Source organism: Scyliorhinus canicula, chromosome 3, assembly GCF_902713615.1.
Source record: "Scyliorhinus canicula chromosome 3, sScyCan1.1, whole genome shotgun sequence".
Taxonomy (NCBI): Eukaryota; Metazoa; Chordata; class Chondrichthyes; order Carcharhiniformes; family Scyliorhinidae; genus Scyliorhinus; species Scyliorhinus canicula.
In genome coordinates, this window is record NC_052148.1 from 95168084 (window position 1) to 95189618 (window position 21535).

At 48.9% G+C, this 21535-nt stretch overlaps 1 protein-coding gene across 7 annotated transcripts in view; it reads left to right on the forward strand.

Annotated features, from left to right (window-relative positions):
• LOC119962816 (interleukin-6 receptor subunit beta-like) overlaps positions 1-21535 on the forward strand; it is a 167995-nt gene that overhangs the window by 51053 nt on the left and 95407 nt on the right. For 4 of the 7 annotated variants that reach the window (XM_038790931.1, XM_038790932.1, XM_038790930.1 and 1 more), the window contains one exon: positions 12300-12429. The exons of the other annotated variants lie outside the window; for them this stretch is intronic. In XM_038790931.1, coding sequence (XP_038646859.1) covers positions 12426-12429 — 4 coding nt within the window. In that variant the 5' untranslated portion in view covers positions 12300-12425. The remainder of the gene's footprint in view (positions 1-12299; positions 12430-21535) is intronic. 7 annotated transcript variants of the gene reach the window in all.

Here is a 21535-nt window from a genome sequence, read left to right on the forward strand (position 1 = left end):
TTGGTTAGCCATGGTTGGTTCATATCTCTCTTAGAATCTTTCCTCCTCACTGGGATATATTTTTGCTGAGGGTCATGAATTACCTTCTTAAATGCCTGCCACGACCTGTTTACTGTCGTTCCTTTTAATCTATCCGCTCAGCCTGCTTTGGCTATCTCTATCCTCATTTCATTGTATCTCCCTTTCTTTAAATAAACACAGTTGTTTCCGACCCAAGTTTCTCACTTTCAAACTGAGTATTAAATTCTATCATATTATGATCAGTACTTCCAAGGAGATCTTTTACTCAGAGGTCATCTATTAAATCTGCCTCATTACCCATTACCAGATTTAAGATAGCCTGTTTCCTTGTTAGCCATGATGTGGCGATGCCGGCGTTGGTCTGGGGTGAGCACAGTAAGAAGTCTTACAACACCAGGTTAAAGTCAACAGGTTTGTTTCAAACACGAGCTTTCGGAGCACTGAAGAAGGAGCTGCGCTCCGAAAGCTCGTGTTTGAAACAAACCTGTTGGACTTTAACCTGGTGTTGTAAGACTTCTTACTGTTTCCTTGTTGGCTGCATGACATATTGCTCAAGGAAACTATCCCTAATGCACTCTATTAATTTGTTGTTGACATTGCTACCCTTTACAACTTGCTTAACCCAATCAACATGAAGATTAAAGTTTTTAAAAAAAAATAAATTTAGATTACCCAATTATTTTTTCCAATTAAGGGGCAATTTAGCGTGGCCAATCCACCTACTCTGCACATTTTTGGGTTGTGGGGGCGAAACCCACGCAGACACGGGGAGAACGTGCAAACTCCACACGGACAGTGATCCAGAGCCGGGATCGAACCTGGGACCTCAGCGCCGTGAGGCGGTTGTGCTAACCACTAGGCCACCGTGCTGCCCTATGAAGATTAAAGTTACCCATAATATTCATTTTACATGCTCCTTTTATTTGTTGATTTATACCCTTTCCTCCAATGTGGCTACTGTTTGGGGCCTGTACACTAATCTGACCAATGTCTTCTTTTCCTTTTACCTCCACCCAAATGGACTCTACATCACCTGAGTCCAGATTATCTGTCACAATTGTCCTCATTTCGTCTCTTATTAAGAGTCACCACCTTTTCCTTCCCTCCTGTCCTCCCGAAAGGTCAAATATACCTGAATGTTTAAAATTTTTTTTTAGAGTATCCAATTTATTTTTTCCAATTAAAGGGCAATTTAGCATGGCCAATCCACCTGCACACTGCACATCTTTTGGGGTGTGGGTGTGAAACCCACGCAAACACGGGCAGAATGTGCAAACTCCACATGGGCAGTGACCCAGAGCCAGGATTGAACCTGGGATCTCGGCGCCGTGAGGCAACTGTGCTAAGCACTTGCACCACCGCGCTGCCCTTGAATATCCCTGATATTCCCAGTTGAAATCATATCCACGTAACGGCTATGAGATCACATCCATTTATCTTGATTGACGCCGTCAGTTTGTTTATCTTTTCCAAATGCTTAGTGCATTAAGATACAAAGCCTTTTTTGCCATTGGTAATCATCCTAACTTTTCTTTGCACTGTGGCCTTATTTGTCTCTTGCCCTTCATTACCCTGTCTACCGTTTGTGCATTTTACTGTTCTTTCTTTCATTCCTGTCCTTGAGCCTCTTGCCCTTGCCACCCTGCTTAGGTTCCCATCCCCCTGCCATTTTAGTTTAAACTGTCCCCAACCACACCAGCAAACATTTGCCCGAGGACATCAGCCCTTCCCAGGTGTAACCCATCCAGTTTGTATTGGTCCCACCTGCCTCAGAGTTGGACCAATGTCCCAGGAATCTAAAATACTTGCACCATCTTTCCAGCCATGTATTCATCTGAAAAATCCTGCTATTTCTACTTTGACTAGCAGATATTTTTAACAAACAATTTTATTGAGGTATTTTTTGGCATTGCAAACATTTACAGATAACAGAAATGCGCAAACATCAACGTAAAACCAATACTTCTATCAAATCATACTGCACATGCCCCAGCAGATATAAGTTAGCAACTGCAAAAGAACTTTGTCATCTAGTTCTGCCGGCTGCTCATCCTCCACTGATTTTGGCGTCATTTCCCAAGTTCCCTCTCCCCTTCCCGAGGGGTAGGAAAGGCTTCTCCAACCATTTCACACCAGGGAGGGAGGCTGACGATAAATTTTGGAAAGATAAGGTTTGATACAATATTAAAGATGAACAATAATAAATCGACAATTAAAATAATTAATAATAAATAATAAATAAAGACGACCATTATAGTGTGAAAAGGCGAATGTGTGTGTGTCTGTGTCCAGTTCACTCCCAGTCGCAGGGTCCTCACTCACTCAACCTCGCCCACTGTGAAAGTAGGTAAGATTGCCTGCTGTTGTGTGGGAAGGAATGAGCATCCTGAGAGTGACCCCGGCACACACTTGTCCCTCCCTCTCTTTCCCACCCTCTCCCCCTCTCTCTTGATCTCAAACACTTCCACCTATTTTCCCCTTGACCATGCCCATACTCAGCCACTCCCATACACACCCACCCACTCACTCAGCCATCCTCACACACACTCATTTACTCACCCTCCCTCACTCACTTTCTTACTCACTCACCCTCACACTCATTCACTCACTCGGCCACACAGGCATTCACTTGGCCATACTCACACACACCCAATCATTCAGCCACCCTCACACACCCTCACTATTCCATAGGATCCCTACAATGCAGGTGGAGGCCATTCAGCCCATCGGGTCGGGTCTGCACTGACTCTCCGAAAGAGAGCCCCACCATGTGGTGGTTGGAGGGGGGAATGGGGAGAACTGGGAGTGTGCTAGGCCAGAGCACCAGAAGTGGAGAGGGAAGTACCCAGAGCCAGAGAAAGCGGGGTGAGTGGAGGCCCCCAATGCTCCAGATTCTATCTTCTCATACTCACAGTTGCTGCCATTCACTGCGTCTCCAATCACAGCCTGTTTCCCTCCCCTGTTTGCTGTAAACAGGTTCAATCACTTGGAAACTGTGATGAATGTTGTCAGTAGCTGATATAATGGTACCTTACCTTTAACGCATTGGCCCTTTAAGACCGGGCTTGGGACCCTGGGGGACTCCGCCTCTGGCTTCGCCCCCAGGAAACGGTATATAAGATAAGGCTCCCTTAGGCAACATGTGATGAGCACACTTCTCGGCTGCTGTTCAGTTCTCAGATGATTAAAGCCTTTGAATCATCTATCTTCTCCCCTGTGTCGTGATTCAGGGTATCTCAATTTAATCATCTGATACATCAAGATGGAGAGCACTCTAAAGCCGGAGAAACTCAACCTGGACGCTTGGTCGCCGGAAGCCCCGGAAATTTTTAAATATTGGCTGCGGTGTTTTGAGGACAATATTGACTCCTCAGCGACTGATGTCGACGGCGCTCGCAAGCTGCGTTTACTACATGCCCGGGTGGGCCACCGACTCTCCTCCACGATCGAGAATGCTGCAAATTACGAAGCTGCGGTCGAGATACTGACGAGACACTTCGTGAAGCCGATTAATGAGGTACACGCCAGACATTTGCTCTCAACCTGCAGCCAGCGTTCCGGGGAAACTCTGGACGAGTACGTGGAGAGACTCACTGCGCTCGTGAGGAACTGCAACCATAAAGCAGTGACGGCAGAAACCCACATGGACTTGCATATTCGCGATGCCCTAGTGTCTGGTATCAGGTCCTCGTACATCCGGCAGCGGCTCCTAGAAGACGGGGCAAAGGATCTGCAAGGTACGGTAACGCTCGCCTCTTCCCTAGAAACGGCGCACCGTAACCTCTGGACATACTCCACGGACCTTGCAAACCCCTCTCGATCCCCTCCAGACTCGGCCATGCTACAGGCCTGCGCCGCGCAGCGATCCGCTCGCTCCGGGGGTTCCCATGCTATTTCTGTGGGCAAGGTCAGCACCCACGGCAACGTTGCCCGGCCCGCTCCGCGATCTGCAACAACTGCGGGAAGAAAGGGCACTTCGCTAAAGTCTGCCTGGCTGGCCCCAAAGGCCACAAACAAAATCCTCACCAGGCCTAGAAATCAAGCTCCCGGTCTCACAGGCCCCGCAACGTGGCCGCGCGGCGGCCGGACATGCCCACTTCCGACGCGTCATTGACTTCGTGCGAGTCATGGGAGCGGCCATCTTTTAAAAAAAAAGAAATTTAGAGTACCCAATTATTTTTTTCCAATTAAGGGGCAATTTAGCGTGGCCAATCCACCTACCCTGCACATCTTTGGGTTGTGGGGGTGAAACCCATTTAGACATGGGGAGAATGTACAAACTCCACACAGACAGTGACCCAGGGCCGGGATTCGAACCCGGGTCCTCAGCGCCGCAGTCCCAGTGCTAGCCACTGCGCCACATGCCGCCCCTGGAGCAGCCATCTTCGAACCCCGACACGTGCGACCAATGGAGGCAGCCATTTTGTGACTCCAGGCGGCCATTTTTTGAGTCCGACTTAACCGAGGTGTCTGACTACTCGCAACTAGCAGCGATCACGCTCGATCAATCGCGGCCAAAACACCTGCGTAACTCGATGATGCGGGTGCGAATCAACGGCCACGACACTCCCGGATATACCATCATCAATACCGACCGTATCGACGGCACCACCACCGGAGCAGAGAAAGTCAGCACGGACGGTCAAACCACCCGCAAGACTGAACTTGTAACTCCACTTCACCCCTGACGGACTATGTGTTTTTTTTTAAACAGGGGGTGAATGTGATGAATGTTATCAGTAGCTGATATAATGATACCTTACCTTAAATGCATTGGCCCTTCAAGACCGGGCTTGGAACCCTGGGGGACTCCGCCTCTGGCTCCAGGAAACGGTATATAAGATAAGGCTCACTCAGGCAACATGTGATGAGCACACTTCTCGGCTGCTGTACAGTTCTCAGATGATTAAAGCCTTTGAATCATCTATCTTCTCTCCTGTGTCGTGATTGAGGATATCTCAGAAACATAGGAGAGAATCAGACTGGCATTGACTGAGCAATCCCCTGCAGAATTCCTCAAATTCATTGACCCCTCTTAGCACCATTTCAAACAATTACTCCGCGGGGCCACATGGAGGTGCTTCACAGGCTGCGTTGGAGAAGCCTCCTGGAGGAAGTTGAGTCACAATATTACGTTCCTACTCACTTCTCCCTCATGATTCCCTTCGAATCTTACAACAGATAAAACATTTTGAACTCTGAGCCAGGAGTGATTTGGGGGAAACTATGATCACCACCAATATGAAATGAAAATCGCTTATTGTCACGAGTAGGCTTCAATGAAGTTACTGTGAAAAGCCCCTAGTCACCACATTCCGGCGCCTGTCCGGGGAGGCTGTACGGGAATCGAACCGTGCTGCTGGCCTGCTTGGTCTGCTTTATAAGCCAGCGATTTAGCCTTGTGAGCTAAACCAGCCCCTATGTGATCCTTCACATTAAACGATAGTCACTCTGCACCAAGATGAATGCTGAAACCCAGTCTCTGGATGGGGAAACCAATTGTTATCAAATATCAGAATGTGCAGTGAGATTAAGGTAGTTTCAAACCACAAAATTGTAGTTGATAACAATGTGAAGTATTATCTTGAGCTCGTTCTGGGCATTAGTAACTCATGTTCATTGTAACTCAAACAATTTATGAATAATACCAAAAAAAATCTTCAGAAACATTCAGAGTTCAGTGGAGCCCCACAGAGGTCTGTGCTGGGGCCTCAACATTTTATATGAGTGGCTGAGACGAGGGGAGTGAAGGCATGGTAGGCAAATCTATTTCTTTTTAAATTTAGAGTACCCAATTATTTTTTTTCCAATTAAGGGCCAATTTAGAGTGGCCAATCCACCTACCCTGCGCATCTTTGGGTTGTGGGGTGAAACCCATGGAAACACGGGGAGAATGTGCAAATTCCACACGGACAGTGACCCGGGGCTGGGATTGATCCCAGGTCCTCAGCGCCGCAGGCAGCAATGCTAACCACTGTGCCACCGTGCTGCCCAAGGCAGCCAGATCTGCAGATGACACAAAGATAGGCAGGAAAGCATGCTGTGAAGAGGAGATGAGGAAGTTGCAGACAGATATTTATAGGTTAAATAAATGGGCAAAAAATCTGCCGTGTGGGAAATTGTGAAGTTTTCATTTTGGCAGAATGGATAAGAATGCAGAGTGTTACTTAAAATGAGAATGACTGCGGGATTCCGAGATGCAGAGGGATCTAGGTGTTTTATGCATGAACCACAAGAAATAATGCAGGTACAGCAAGTAAGTAAGAAGGCCAGTGGAATGCTATCCTTTATTATGAGAGGAATTCAACACAGAAGTATCAATAAAAGAAAAACACCGCAGATGCTGAAAATTCGCAATGAAAACAGAAAATGTTGGAAAACTCAGCAGGTCTGACAGCAGAATTCTGAAGAAGAGTTGTCCGGACTCGAAAAGTTAAAGCTGTTTATCGCTCCACAGAGACGGCCAAACCTGCTGAGTTTGTCCTGCGTTTTCGGTTTTATATGAAAGTAAGGATGTCATGCTTCACCTATACAGGGCGTTTGTGAAACCGCATCTTGAATACTGTGTGCAGTTTTGGTCGCCTTATTTAAGGAAAGATGCAAATGTGCAGTGTAGGTTAGATGGCCTTTATTTTTTGACTTCCCATGTCGGTGCAACATCGTGGGCCGAAGGGCCTGTACTGCGCTGTATCGTTCTATGTTCTATGTTCTATGCTGGAGGCAATTCAGATAATGTTTACTGGATTGATACCTGAATGAGCATGTTGTCTTATGAGGAAAGGTTGGGCAGACTGGACTTGTTTCCACTGGAGTTCAAAAGAGTGAGGGGCGACTTGACTGAAGTATATAAAATCCTGAACGATCTTGACAAGGTGGATGTGAAAAGGATGTTTCCCCTTGTGGGCGAGTCCAGAACTAGGGGGTACTATGGCAGAACTTACATGAGATCACAGGCTACAAAGCAAGGCCAGGCGGAATATCTGGGGCTGGAGCATCCCTCTCCGATAAACTGAACAGGTTCCATGCCCGCTTTGAACAGTCAGCCAATGCCTCAGTGCCACCCGCCCTAACAGCCCTGCACACACCCATACCCACTATTACAGCCTCAGTGGTAAGAGCTGCCTTCTTGAAAGTGAATCCCCGGAAACGGACCCCAACGGATTCCCTGGGCGAGCACTCAGAGCCTGCGCAGTCCAGCTGGTGAGTGTATTTGCAGATATCTTCAACAACTCACTCCTCCGCTCTGAGGTCCCCACTTCCTTCAAGAAGACCACCATAATACCAGTACCAAAGAAGAACAAGAACAAGGTAGCCTGCCTCAACGACTACTGACCACTGGCCCTGCGTCTGTTATCATGAAATGCTTCGAGCGGCTAGTCATGAGACGGATCAATGCCAGCCTCCCAGACGGACTCGATCCATTGCAGTTTGCCTATCACCACAACCGGTCCACAGCAGATGCTGTCTCCCTGGCTCTACAATCAACACTCGAACATCTCGACAACAAGGACACCTACGTGAGACTGCTGTTAATAGAACATAGAACAGTACAGCACAGAACAGGCCCTTCGGCCCTCGATGTTGTGCCGAGCAATGATCACCCTACTCAAACCCACGTATCCACCCTATACCCTTAACCCAACAACCGCCCCCTTAACCTTACTTTTTAGGACACTACGGGCAATTTAGCATGGCCAATCCACCTAACCTGCACATCTTTGGACTGTGGGAGGAAACCGGAGCACACGGAGGAAACCCACGCACACACGGGGAAGACGTGCAGACTCCGCACAGACAGTGACCCAGCCGGGAACTGAACCTGGGACCCTGGAGCTGTGAAGCATTTATGCTAACCACCATGCTACCCTGCTGCCCACGACAGCTCCAGCTTCAACACCATTATCCTGACAAGACTAATAACCAAACTCCACAACTTTGGACTTGACACCCCCCCCCCCGGTGCATCTGGATCCTTGACTTCCTCACCACAGACCGCAATCTGTCAGGATAGGCAACAGCACCTCCTCCACAATAGTCCTCAACACCGGGGCCCCACAAGGATGTGTGCTCAGTCCTCTACTGTACTCCCTATACACACATGACTGTGTGGCAAGATTTAACTCCAACTCAATCTACAAGTTTGCGGATGATACGACTGTGGTGGGTCATATCTCAAACAACGACGAATCAGACTACAGAAGGAAGATAGATCACTTGGCTGCATGGTGTACCGAAAATAACCTCTCTAAATGTTAGAAAGACCAAGGAACTGATAATCGACTTCAGGAAGCGTAGTATGACACACATTCTCATCTGCATCAATGGCTCTGAAGTGGACATGGTCAAGAGCTTTAAGTTTGTGGGGATCACCATCACCAACAGTCTGTCCTGGTTCACTCATGTTGATGCAACAGTCAAGAAAATCCAACAACTCCTGCACAACGCTCCCAAAGTGAGTGTCCGAACTAACACTACCAGCTCTGAATACTTCCAGCTACAGAGAGGAATAAGACAGGACTGCCCCCGTCCCCAGTCTTGTTCGCGCTAGTGATCGAACCCCCGGCGATAGCTCTGCGGGACGCGAAAAGCTGGAAGGGAATGCGGAGAGGAGACAGAGAGCACAGAGTCGCACTCTATGCAGATGACCTGCTCCTCTATGTCTCAAAGCCACAGGAGGGACTGAAGGCAAAACTGCAAATACTGAAAGAGTTTGGAACCTTCTTGGGCTACAAACTTAACCTGGGCAAAAGTGAGACATTCCCAGTGAACCCAAACGGGGGAGGGACAGAGCTGAAGGGGCTCCCATTCAAAATGGCCCAGAATAGATTCCGTTACCTGGGGATCCAAATAGCCAGAGACTGGACACAGATCCACAAGCGGAACCTGACCAGCCTGGTGGAGGAAGTAAGAAAGGACCTTCAAAGGTGGGGCTCACTTCCAATCTCCCTGGTGGGGAGAGTGCAGATGATCAAGATGAACGTACTGCCAAGGTTCCTCTTCCTGTTTGGATCCATCCCGATCTTCATCCCCAAGGCCTTTTTTCCAAAATGTAGACAGTCTAATCATGGCGTTTGTGTGGGGGGATAAGAACCCGAGAATTCCCAAACAGACACAGCAAAGAGGAAAAGTCAGAGGGGACCTAGCTCCACCGAACCTACAATACTACCACTGGGCAGCAATGGCAGAAAGAGTGTGGGGATGGGTACAAGAGCCGGACATGGATTGGGTACAAATGGAGGAGGCATCCTGTAAAGGAGCGACCCTCCGGGCCCTGGTCACAGCAGCATTCCCATCCTCCTCAACAAGGTACACAACGAGCCCAGTGGTAGCTGCCACACTGAGGATGTGGACCCAGTTGAGACAGCACAGCGGGATAACCAAAATGTCCCTTATGGCCCCCATCTGCGGCAATTACAGATTCCCCCCAGCCATGCTAGAAACCACCTTCAAAAGATGAATGCGGGACGGGGGCACACTGATGGTCGGGAACCTCTACATAGGGCACAGACTGGCAACACCGAATGAACTGACGAGGAAGTGGAAACTAGCAAAAGGAGAGGAATTGAGGCACCTCCAAATAAAGCACTCCCTCCGCAAAGAGACTGTAGGGTACCCTGAAAACACAATACTAGAGGACCTGATAGGCACAAGCAGCGAGAAGGGGGGGCTATGTGGGAAAATATACGGACAGCTACTGGACAGAGCTCGAACACCACTGGATGAGACCAGGCAAAAATGGGAGGATGAACTGGGGACACAGATAGGATTGGGACTCTGGAGCGAAGCACTGAACAGGGCGAAATCCACCTTCTCCTGCGCAAGGTGTAGCCTAATGCAGCTCAAAGTGGGGCACAGAACGCACCTGACCAGAACCCGAATGAACAGGTTCTTCCTGGAGGTGAAAGACAAATGTGAACGGTGCCAACACCCTTGCTTTCGCTTCCCTAATCGCTCCGTGGAGAATCCTGCTTGGCTGGCGATTGGCAGCATCACCCACAGCTGTAGACTGGCTCGCTGACCTCTCGGAATTTCTCCATCTGAAGAAGATTAAGCACGCCATCCGAGGGTCAGAGGAAGGCTTCCTGGATACTTGGGGGCAGTTCGTCGGCCTAAGTAAATTAGCGCGGGTAAGTAAAATGTTATGTATATACACAATTGTTTATAAATATGAGAAAAGCCAATAAAAAGATTTAAAAAAAAAAAAGAAAGCCCAACAACGTCTCTACTTCCTACGGAAGCTAATGAAATTTGGTATGTCTGCATCGACTCTCACAAACTTCTAAGATATGCCACAGAGAGCATCCTATCCGGCTGCATCACAGCCTGGTATGGCAACCGCTTGGCCCAAGATCGCAAGAAACTGCAGGATGTGGTGAACTCAGCCCAACGCATCACAAAAGCTTGCCACCCCCACATTGATGCTGTCTACATCTCCCGTTGCCTCAGGAAGGCAGACAGCATTATCAGAGACCCCTCCCACCCAGGCTTTCCTGTCTTCTAGACCCTTCCATCAGGCAGAAGGTACAGAAGTCTGAAGACCTGCACATCCAGACATAGGAACAGCTTCTTCCCCACAGCTGCTAGACTCCTCAACAACTCTCCTGCGGACTGATCTGTTCCCTGTAAGAACACTATTCACGACGCCCTATGCTGCTCTTGCCCATGTATTTGCTTTGTTTGGCCCCTTGTTCCACAGTTTGTTGATGTACCATCTGTCAATGTACTCTGTTGATTATTCTTTTTTGTCTGCTCTGTACGTACTGTGTGCGTTCACTTGGCCGCAGAAAAATACTTTTCGCTGTACTTCGGTACATGTGACAATAAATCAAATCAAATCAAATATTGTTTTAAAATTAGGAGTTGCCCTTTTAGGATAGAAATTAGGAACATTTTATTCTCTCAGAGGGTTGTGTGACTTTGGCACTCTTTGCCTCAGAATGTGATGGAAGCGGGGTCATTGAATATTTTTAAGGAAGAGCGAGGTAGATTCTTGTTAGGCAAGGGAATCAAAGGTTACCGGGGATAGATGGGAATGTGGAATTTGAGAGACAAATAAATCAGCCGCGATCTTATTGACTGGCGGAACAGGCCCGAGAGGCTGAATAACCTACTTTTGCTTCTATTTTGGTTTTATATCAGAAGAAAACAGCAAATATTCCAAAACACCAGGGGTGTGGGGGGTAAAATTTAATTTAATCTTTCAAGGTTTACTTGTTGGATATCGGTTTGTTAGTTTTTATTGAAGGACTGCATTTCATAGTTACATCAGTTGCTGCTGCATGTTTTGTGTGTCAGGACTTTGGAAATGATCCACAACGATGTTGTCAGTCGAATCAGTGATCCTATTACAGGGGTAATTAACTGCGAGATTATAATCCCCAATTAGTCCTTTGGTTACACAAATTGGAAGTGGTGGAAAACAAATGGCACTGTATATCAAATTCAGTGTAATCAGTTGGTATACGACCTGCAGCCTTTTTCTTCACATCAAACAATGCAAATGTTGTAAATCTTACATAAAACAGAAAATGTTGATGGAATACAGGATTGGCCTTCAACATCTGAAAAGTGAAAAGCCAGTTGATTGTTTCAGCTATAAACCTTTATGTCACAACCTGAATTGCACTACAAGATCAGTACTCTGGGGAGGCGGAGACAGAGTGGCTTTGTCGCTCACCTCGTAATGTAGAGACCCACCAGGGCAGGTTTGGAATTTGAATTCAATTTTTAAAATATCTGCAATTAAAAGTCTAATGATGACCATGAAACCGTTGTTGATTGTCGTACAAACCCATCTGATTCACTAATGCCCTTTAGGGAAGGAAACCTGCCATCCTCACCTGGTCTGGCCTACCTGTGACTCCAATCCCACAGCAATGTGGTTGACTCCTAACTGCCCTCTGAAATTGCTGAACCAGGGTGGCATGGTGGCACAGCGGTTAGCACTGCTGCCTCGTGGCACCGAGGACCTGGGTTCGATCCCTGCTCAGGTCACTGTCTGTGTGGAGTTTGCACGTTCACCCCATGTCTGCATGGAGCTCACCCCCACCACGCAAAAGATGTGCAGGGTACGTGGATGGCCACGCTAAATTGCCCCTTAATTGGAAAAGAGAAAAGGAATTGGGTACTCTAAATTTTAAACAATTGAAATGGCCGAACAAGCCATTCAGTTCAAGGACAATACGGATGGGCAGCAAATACTGACCTTGCCAGCAATACCCGCATCCCTGAAGGAATTAGAAAATACTCACAATGTTAATCTGCACTTTTGTTTTCAGATGATAACCAATCTGCTGTCCATTTCCAACATATTTAATTCTCAGTTTTGAAGAATTGAAATGGTTTTTGATGACACTGCATGGTTACACTGTGAATAGACAAATACTCCTCAGGACCTATCAACAATGCGTAAGTTTTATTGAGTGATTCAATAAGAGAATAACTGTTTGTTCTTGTCACAGATGGTGACTGAATTAGCTGCGTGTTGGAAGCACTTTCTGTTTATATTACTGTTTGCAAATATTTATATCAAGTAGACAAATTATATAATAATAATAGCTTATTGTCACAAGTAGTCTTCAATGAGGTTACTGTGAAAAGCCCCTAGTCACCACATTCTAGCACCTGTTTGCAGAGGCTGGTACGGGAATTGAACCTACAGTGCTGTTTTGTTCTGCATTACAAGCCAGATATTTAGCCCAGTGTGCTAAACCAGCCCCTCATGGATCTCTAATCCAATTCATGAGTGCAAGAAGACATTTAGAACAACAGTCTTAATGAAGCTGACCACGGCTCTCACAATCTAAGCAAGCATCTTTTTTTGGACTGGTAATCCCTCAATGGATCCCCACGTGCTGAATAAGAGGTATTTGATTATAACTTTCGGCTTTAAATGAACACGATCATTCTTCATCTGTGCATTGCCCTCTTTGCATAATTGTTGACAGTCATGCAGCATTGTGGGCTTCATGCTTTGCGCCCCTCCCCCCCCCCCCAGAAAACCCTTCACCCGCCTACTCCCTCTCTTCCATAAAAGTGGTATCTTTACCATTCTTTTGGCTATCCTCCCTTTGATTGGCATCCATTAGAACATAGAACAGTACAGCACAGAACAGGCCCTTCGGCCCTCGATGTTGTGCTGAGCAATGATCACCCTACTCAAACCCACGCATCCACCCTATACCCGTAACCCAACAACCCTTTAACCTTACTTTTTAGGACACTATGGGCAATTTAGCATGGCCAATCCACCTAACCCGCACATCTTTGGACTGTGGGAGGAAACCGGAGGAAACCCACGCACACACGGGGAGGACGTGCAGACTCCGCACAGACAGTGACCCAGCCGGGAATCGAACCTGGGACCCTGGAGCTGTGAAGCATTTATGCTAACCACCATGCTACCGTGCTGTCCCTTCTTTTTCTTTCTGCTAGTGAAATATTTTGATTTGTTCTCTACAGAAAAAGGTGTTACAGTGTTGTTCAAAGAGTCGTATGGACTCGATACGTCAACTCTGTTTCTCTCTCCACAGATGCTGCCAGACCCACTGAGCTTTTCCAGCATTTTCTGTTTTTAATCCTGTAAGTGGTATATGTGCTGAGACTAAATAAGGATCTCGCACTTGGCTACGTATCGCTTAAGTCATTCACTAATTTGTTTTAGTAATGATATCACCACTGGGATGAATTCCCTGAGGCATTGAGATGATAGTCAATGTTTAATATCTTAAAAAATATATATTTTATTCATGCATTTTCATAAAAACAAACAAAAACAGAAGAAAAATCATACAACAGTATAAATATACAACACCCACTCCCCCACTCCCCGCCATTGCTCCCTTCTTCCATCCCCATTTTGACACCCATCCTCCCCCCCCTTCATTGCTGCCCCCTCAACCCTCCTTAAAGAAGTCAATGAACGGCTTCCACCTCCGAGTGAACCCATCAACCGGCCCCCTCAGGACAAACTTGACCTTCTCCAGCCTCAGGAATTCTGCCTGGTCGCTCACCCACAGCCCCGCTTTCCACAGCTCCGAGATCCTCCATCCAAGTAAGATCCTTATCTGGGCTATCAGGGAGGCAAGGGCCTAGGCATCAGACTCTCTCACCCTCTGGACTCCCAGGTCTTCCGACATTCCCAATATCGCTGCCTCTGGACTTGGGGCCACCTTCACCCCCAACACCTCGGACTTTACGTCTGCAAACCCCTGCCAGAACCCCTTTAGCTTCAGACATGCCCAAAACATGTGGACGCGGTTCACGGGCCCCCCTAGGCACTGCCCTATCCTATACCCCCTCAACACACCTACTCATCTGTGCTACCATCATATGTGCTCAATGTAGTACCTTAAACTGATTGTGGCATAGGCTTGCACACGATGAGGACGCATTCACGCTCCGCATGGCGTCAGCCCATGTCCCAGCTTCCACCTCCCCTCCCAGCACCTCCTCCTTTATATCCCCCACCAGGGCTCCATCCCAATCCATCAGCTCCTGTAGACCTTGGACAGCTTCCCCTCCCCTATCTCCTCTTTTGACAGCACCTTATTCTGCAACCCCAGGGGTGGTAGCCCAGGAAAAGATGGCACCTCTCTCCTCACAAAATCCCGGACCTGCAGGTATCTAAAACCGTTCACCCTGGGCAACTCGTACTCTTCCGCAAAGTCCTTCAAATCTGCTCCCTACAAACAGGTCACCAAGCCACTCAATCCCTGCCGCTGCCACCCCCCAAAACCTCGCATCCAGCCTCCCCGGTGCAAACCTATGGTTGACACAAATCAACCATAAAGACAACCGCTTAGGGCACCGGGGGATTGGAGAGGGCTTGTGTGGGGGATAGGGGGCATGAGCACATAGTCTTGCTGGATGCAGACGACCTGCTGCTATACATTTTGGACCATTGGGCAGCACTGGGGGCATTTTGGAGGAATTTAGTCAGTTATCCGGGTACAAGTAGGATGGGCCGGTTTAGCTCAGTGGGCTAAACAGCTGGTTTGTAACGCAGAACAAGGCCAGCAGTGCAGGTTCAATTCCCATACTGGCCTCCCCGAACAAGTGCCAGAATGTGGTGACTAGGGGCTTTTCACAGTAACTTCATACTTGTGACAATAAAAGATTGTTATTATTAAGTTGAACATGGGAAAGAGTGAGGTGTTCCCGATTGAGACTAAAGGGCAGGAGTGGAGATTAGGAGTGCTGCCGTTCAAGGTAGTGGGGGCGAGCTTTAGATACTTGAGCATCCAGGTGATGCGGAGCTGGACATAGCTGCACAAGCTGAACTTGACTCAGTTGGGGAGCAGATGAAGGGGGACTTTAAGAGGTGGGATGTGCTGCCATTGTTGTTGGCAGGACGGGTGCAGAGAGTAAAAATGACGGTGCTGCCAAGGTTTCTGTTCGTATTTCAGATCTCCCAATCTTCGTCCCGAAGGTGTTGTTCAAAAAGGTCAATGCACTGAACTCTGGGTTTGTGTGGGCGGGGAAGACCCCGTGGGTCAGGAGGGCTTTTCCTGAGTGGGGACACGGGGGGGGGGGGGTTGCTGCCATTGCTGAACAGGATGAACTATTACTGGGCGGTGAACATTGCCATGGTCGTTGTCAGTGCCTCTGCCATACCCGCCGGCCAGGTACTCCGTCAGCCCAGTGGTGGTGTGGGGGCAGTGGAGGCAGCATTTGAGATTGGAGGGCGAGGGGCACCGATCTGTGTCAACTATAGGTTTGTGCCCTGGGGGCGGGGGGGAGTTGGGGTGCACTGCGCTGGATGTGAGGTTTTGGTGGTGGCAGCAGGCCGGGATTGAGCAATTTGGTGATTTGTTTATAGGGGGCAGATTTGCAAAGCCGGAGAACCTGGAAAAACAGTATGAGCTGCCCAGAGGCGATGGTTTCAGGTACTTGCATGTCCGGGATTCCGTGAGGAGAGAGGTGTCGTCTTTTCCTGAGTTGCCGCCCCTGGGGTTGCAAGAAAAAGTGCTGTCGAGGGAGGGGATAGGGGAGGGGAAGGTGTCAGAGGTTTACAAGGAGCTTATGGATTGGGAGGGCTCCTGTGGGGGATATAAAGTGTAAGTGGGAGAAGGAGCTGGGTAGGGAGTTGGAGTCCGGGACGTTGGCTGAGGCCATGCGGAGGGTGAATGCATCCTCGTTGCGTGTGAGGCTAAGCCTCATTCAGTTTAAATGAATGTCGTCAATGGGGCACATATGATGGTAGCATGGATGAGGAGGTCTTTGAGCGGGTAGAGGATAGGTGGGGCGGTGCACAGAGTGACCCGTGAACCACATCACAAGTTTGGGGTATGTCCGAAGCTAAAGGGATTCTGGCAGGGGTTCGCGGATGTAATGTCGAGGTGTTGGGGGTAAGGGTGGACCTGAGCCAGAGATAGCGATGTTTGGGGTGTTGGAAGACCTGGGAGTCTGGGGGGCGAGAGAGTTTGATATCTACGACTTCGCCTCCCTGAAAACCCGGAGACGGATCTTGTTCGGATGGAGGGACTCGGAGCTACTGAAAGCGGGGCTGAGGGTAGTGACCTGGTGGAATTCCTGAGGCTGGAGAAGCTCAAGTTCGTCCTGAGGGGGTCGATTGATGGGTTTGCTTGGAGATAGAAGCTGTTCATTGACTTCTTCAAGCAGGATTGAGGGGCCAGCAAAGGAGGGTAGCAGAGGGGGGTAAGGGGGTTAAAGTGGGGAAGACAGGATGGGAGAGTGGGGTGATATTAGGGGAGCAGAGGGGTTAGTGGGTGTTGGTTATTTATAATGTTGGATGATTTTTCTTCATGTTTTGTTTCTTAATATGAAAATGCTGTGAATAAAACATTAAAAAAAAAATGAAAATGGGATGGGGCAGGTGGAGCACAATGAAGGTCAGGGGTAGATTGGAGGCCAGGAGAGATTGAATAATGAAGAAGAGGTCATGGCACTCATTATTTTTGAGGGGAGTGGTAATTATGGTTTTAAGGACTAAAGCATGTGTTTGTTGTGGAATAAATGCTAGCACGTCTGAAAATAAAATAGCAGCAAGTGTTATTAGCAGAATAGGGGTCAGCACAGAGTTCCTAGTTGGAAATTGTTGAATTTAGTGTTGAGGCCAGAAGGCAGGAATCCTTGGCTAAGGTAAAAGAAAGACATGTCAGAAGCACCATGGTGAAAGGTCGCATCATCAGAACAGATACAATGGAGAAACTGGGAGAATGGAATAGAGTCCTTACAAGAAACAGGGCGGCTGAAATGCAGTGTGGATCTTGTTCCCATGCTTTGCTTTCAGACAGCGCTGACCCTTTTTCTGCTATTATCACATTCTGCTATTTAACATTCAGACTGTGCTGGCCTTTATTTTATTTATTTATTTTTTCATTTATTTTTTATTAAGGGGCAATTTAACGTGGCCAATCCACCTAACCTGCACATCTTTGGGTTGTGGGGGCGAAACCCACGCAGACATGGGGAGAATGTGCAAACTCCTCACAGACAGTGACCCAGGGCCGGGATTCGAACCCAGGTCCTCAGCGCCGTAGGCAGCAATGCTAACCACTGTGCCACCGTGCTGCCCTGTGCTGGCCTTTATTAACACCTATTAACACTTGCTTTAATCGTTTTTTTAATAAACATTTTATTGAGGTATTTATGGTTTTATAACAATAACAGAATAAAAAGTGCACGTACAAATATAAACATAGTGCAAAAGCTGTCTTCCTTCCTCACAGGTCCCACCTTTTCTAACACCCTACTCTAAACTAAATTAAACTCCAACTCCACCCCCACTTTCTGCTGACGGTTAATTTTCCCCCAAAAAGTCGATGAACGGTTGCCACCTCCGGGCAAACCCTAACAGTGACCCTCTCAAGGCGAACTTGATTTTCTGCAAACAGAGAAAGCTAGCCATGTCCGATAGCCAGGTCTCTGACTTCGGGGGCTTTGAGTCCCTCCAAGCTAATAATATCCGTCTCCGAGCTACCAGAGAGACAAAGGCCAGAACGTCTGCCTCTTTCTCCTCCTGGATTCCCAGATCTTCCGACACTCTGAAAATGGCCACCTCTGGACTTGGTGCCACCCTTGTTTTAAACACCTTGGACATGTCATCCGTTAACCCCTGCCAGAATCCTCAAACCTTCGGGCATGCCCAGAACATATGGACATGGTTCGCTGGTCCTCCCGCACACCTTGTGCACCTGTCTTCTACCCCAGAGAACCTGCTCATCTGGGCCACTGTCATGTGAGTGCGGTGAATGACCTTGAACTGTATGAGGCTGAGCCTGGCACATGATGTGGACGCGTTGACTGTACTCAACTTGTCCGCCCACAGACCATCCTCTAACTCTTCACCTAATTCCTCTTCCCATTTGTGTTTCAGCTCCTCGGTCTGCGTTTCCTCTGACCCCATGAGTTCCTTATAAATGTCTGAAACCCTCCCTTCTCCCACCCACATTCTTGTAACTACCCTGTCCTGTATCCCCCTTGGTGGTAGGAGTGGGAAGGTTGAGACCTGCCTGCGTAGGAAGTCCCGCGCCTGCAAGTACCTAAACTCGTTCCCTCCCGTCAATTCAAATTTCTCCTCCAACTCCCTCATACTCAGAAAGCTCCCCTCTATAAACACATCTCCCATCCTCTCGATCCCTGCTCTCTGCCATCTCCGGAACCTTCCATCTAGCCTCCCTGGGGCAAACCGGTGATTATTACAGATTGGAGACCAGACCGATGCTCCCTCTGCTCCCATGTCTCCTCCATTGCCCCCAGACTCTCAGGGCCGCCACGGGGCTGGTGGAGTACCGTGCCGGCGGGAACGGCAGAGGCGCCATTACCAACGCCTTCAAACTAGGGCCATTGCATGATGCCACCTCTACTCGCTCCCACATTGACCCCCCCACCCCACCACCCACTTCCTAATCATGGCGATATTCGCCGCCCAGTAATAATTACTAAAGTTCGGCAGCTCCAGCCCGCCCCCCCCCCCCCCCCCCCCCCCCCCCCCCCCCCCCCCCCCCCAGCTATGCTCCAGCATCCCCTTGTTTACCCACCCACACAAAGCTAGACATCAACTTATTGACCCGTTTAAAGAAGCACCGCGGAATAAAGATGGGGAGACACTGAAACACAAACAGGAATCTCGGGAGGACCGTCATTTTCACTCTCTGTACCCTCCAAGCCAGTGACAACGGGAGCACGTCCCACCTTGGAAATTTTCCTTCATTTGGTCGATTATTCAGGCCAGATTAAGCTTGTGCAGCCGTTCCCATTCCCGTGCCACCTGGATGCCTAGGTACCGAAAGCTTCCCCCTACCACTCTAAACAGCAACTCCCTCAGTCACCTCTCCTGCCCCCTTGCCTGGATCGCGAACATCTTACTTTTCCCCATGTTCAATTTATAACCCAAAAACTGGCCAAAATCCCCCAGAATCCTCATCAGTTCTTCCATCCCTTCCAGTGGGTTCGGAACATACAAGAGCAGGTCATCTGCTTAAAGCGAGACGCTGTGTTCCACCCCGCTCCCCCTCCCAGCCCCTCCCAGCCCCTTGAGACTCTAGGGCCAGTGCGAACAACAGCGGGGAGAGGGGGCATCCCTGCCTCGTCCCCCGGGGCAGCCTAAAATAGCACAATGTCAACAGGTTCGTCCAACACTCGCCATGGGCACATGAGACAGCAGCCTGACCCAGTCAATGAAGCCCCGTCCAAATCCGAACTGCCCCAGTACTTCACCTCCACGTCCTTACCCTCTGGGGGCATCATAATTACATTCTGCAGCCTTCTTACGTTGGCTCCAACTGCCTACCCTTAACAGATCCCGTCTGGTCCTCCCCAATCACGTCCGGAACGCAGTCTTCTATCCTTGAGGACAAGATTTTGGCCAACTGTTTGGGGTCTACATTTAGTAGTGAAATCGGTCTGTAGGACATGCATAGCTCCTGGTCCTTATCCCGCTTCAGGATCAATGAGATAGTAGCCTGTGACATCGACAGGGGAAGCCCCCCTCTCTCCCTTGCCTCATTAAATGTCCTCATCAGCAGCGATCCAAATATCCCAGAGAACTTTTTATAAAACTCCACTGGGTACCCGTCCGGTTCTGGGGCTTTACCCGACTGCATGGCCTTCAGCCCTTCTGCTCTTTCTTCCAACCCGATCGGGGCCCTTCTGCCAACCCTTCGTCCACCTTCGGGAACCTCAGCCCCACCCAAGTATTGCCTCATCCCCTCCGGCCCAGCTGTGGGTTCGACTCATACAGCCGCTGATAAACTCCTTAAACGCCTTATTAACCCCAGCTGAATCTCCGACCAGGTTTCCATCCCTGTCCCTTACTTTCCCAATCTACCTGGCTGCCTCCCTCTTTTTGAGCTGCTGTGCAAGCATTCTGCTGGCTTTCTCCCTGTCATGATATGCAAACATGTAACCAATGAACACTCAGAATAGGACACAACCAATGGGCAATCAGGACACTCAGAGGTGGCATCACCACAAGGGGGCATGACATAAACACTATAAAAGGGATGAGGCACTCACACCCTGCCTCTTTCCACAGACAGACATCTAGAGAGTTACACAGGGTTGATCAGCAGCTTCACACCCCAGCACGTGGCTTAGAGCAAGCTGGTACAGTTAGACTGAGTTACTACAGTTAGATTAGCAGAGAGTCAAACTCATTTGAGAACTGTGTTAATAGTTCAATAAACACGTTGAACTCATTTCAGAGTCTGGAGCATCCTTTAGTTAAGACTGCATCAAGTAGCAGCCTGTGTTATCCGAAGCAGCATAACACAACGCCAACCATATTCTTAAATCCCCACCCCTCGCCTTCCTCAGCTGCTCCACTGCCTTCCCTGTAGTTAACAAGCCGAACTCCGCCTGCAGCCTCCGTCATTCCCTTAGAAGCCCTGCCTCTGGGGTCTCTGCATACCTCCTGTCGACCTGTAGTATTTCCCTTATCAGTCAGTCACTCTCTGCTGTGTTTACCTTCTCCCTGTAGGCCCGTATCGAGATCAGCTCCCCTCTAACCACCGCCTTCAGCACCTCCCAGACCATTGCAGCCAAAACTTCCCCTGTCATTGACTTCCAGATAGTTCTGGATATATTTCCTCAGCCACCCACACACCTTCTCATCCGCTAAGAGTCCCATGTCCAGCCTCCAGTGCAGGCGTTGCCCACCCTCCTTGCTCACCTGTAAGTCAACCCAGTGCAGGGCATGATCCAAGCTCGTGATCGCTGAATACTCAGTGTCCACTACCCCCGTCAGTAAAGTCCATTTCAGGATAAAAAAGCCAATCCGAGAGTGCACTTTATGCATGTGCCATAAACCCCTTTAGCTCCTTTGCTATTGCTGGTATCCTGCCTGTCCTTGAGCTAGACCGGTCTAGCCCTGTGTTGAAGTCCCCCCCCCCCATGACCAACTTATGCGGATCCAGGTCCGGGATCTTCCCCAACATCCTCCTTATGAATTCCACATCATCCCAATTTGGCGCGTACACATTTGCGAGCACTACCGGCAGCCCCTCCAGCTTCCCACTAACCATGATGTAACGGCCTCCCACATCCGCAA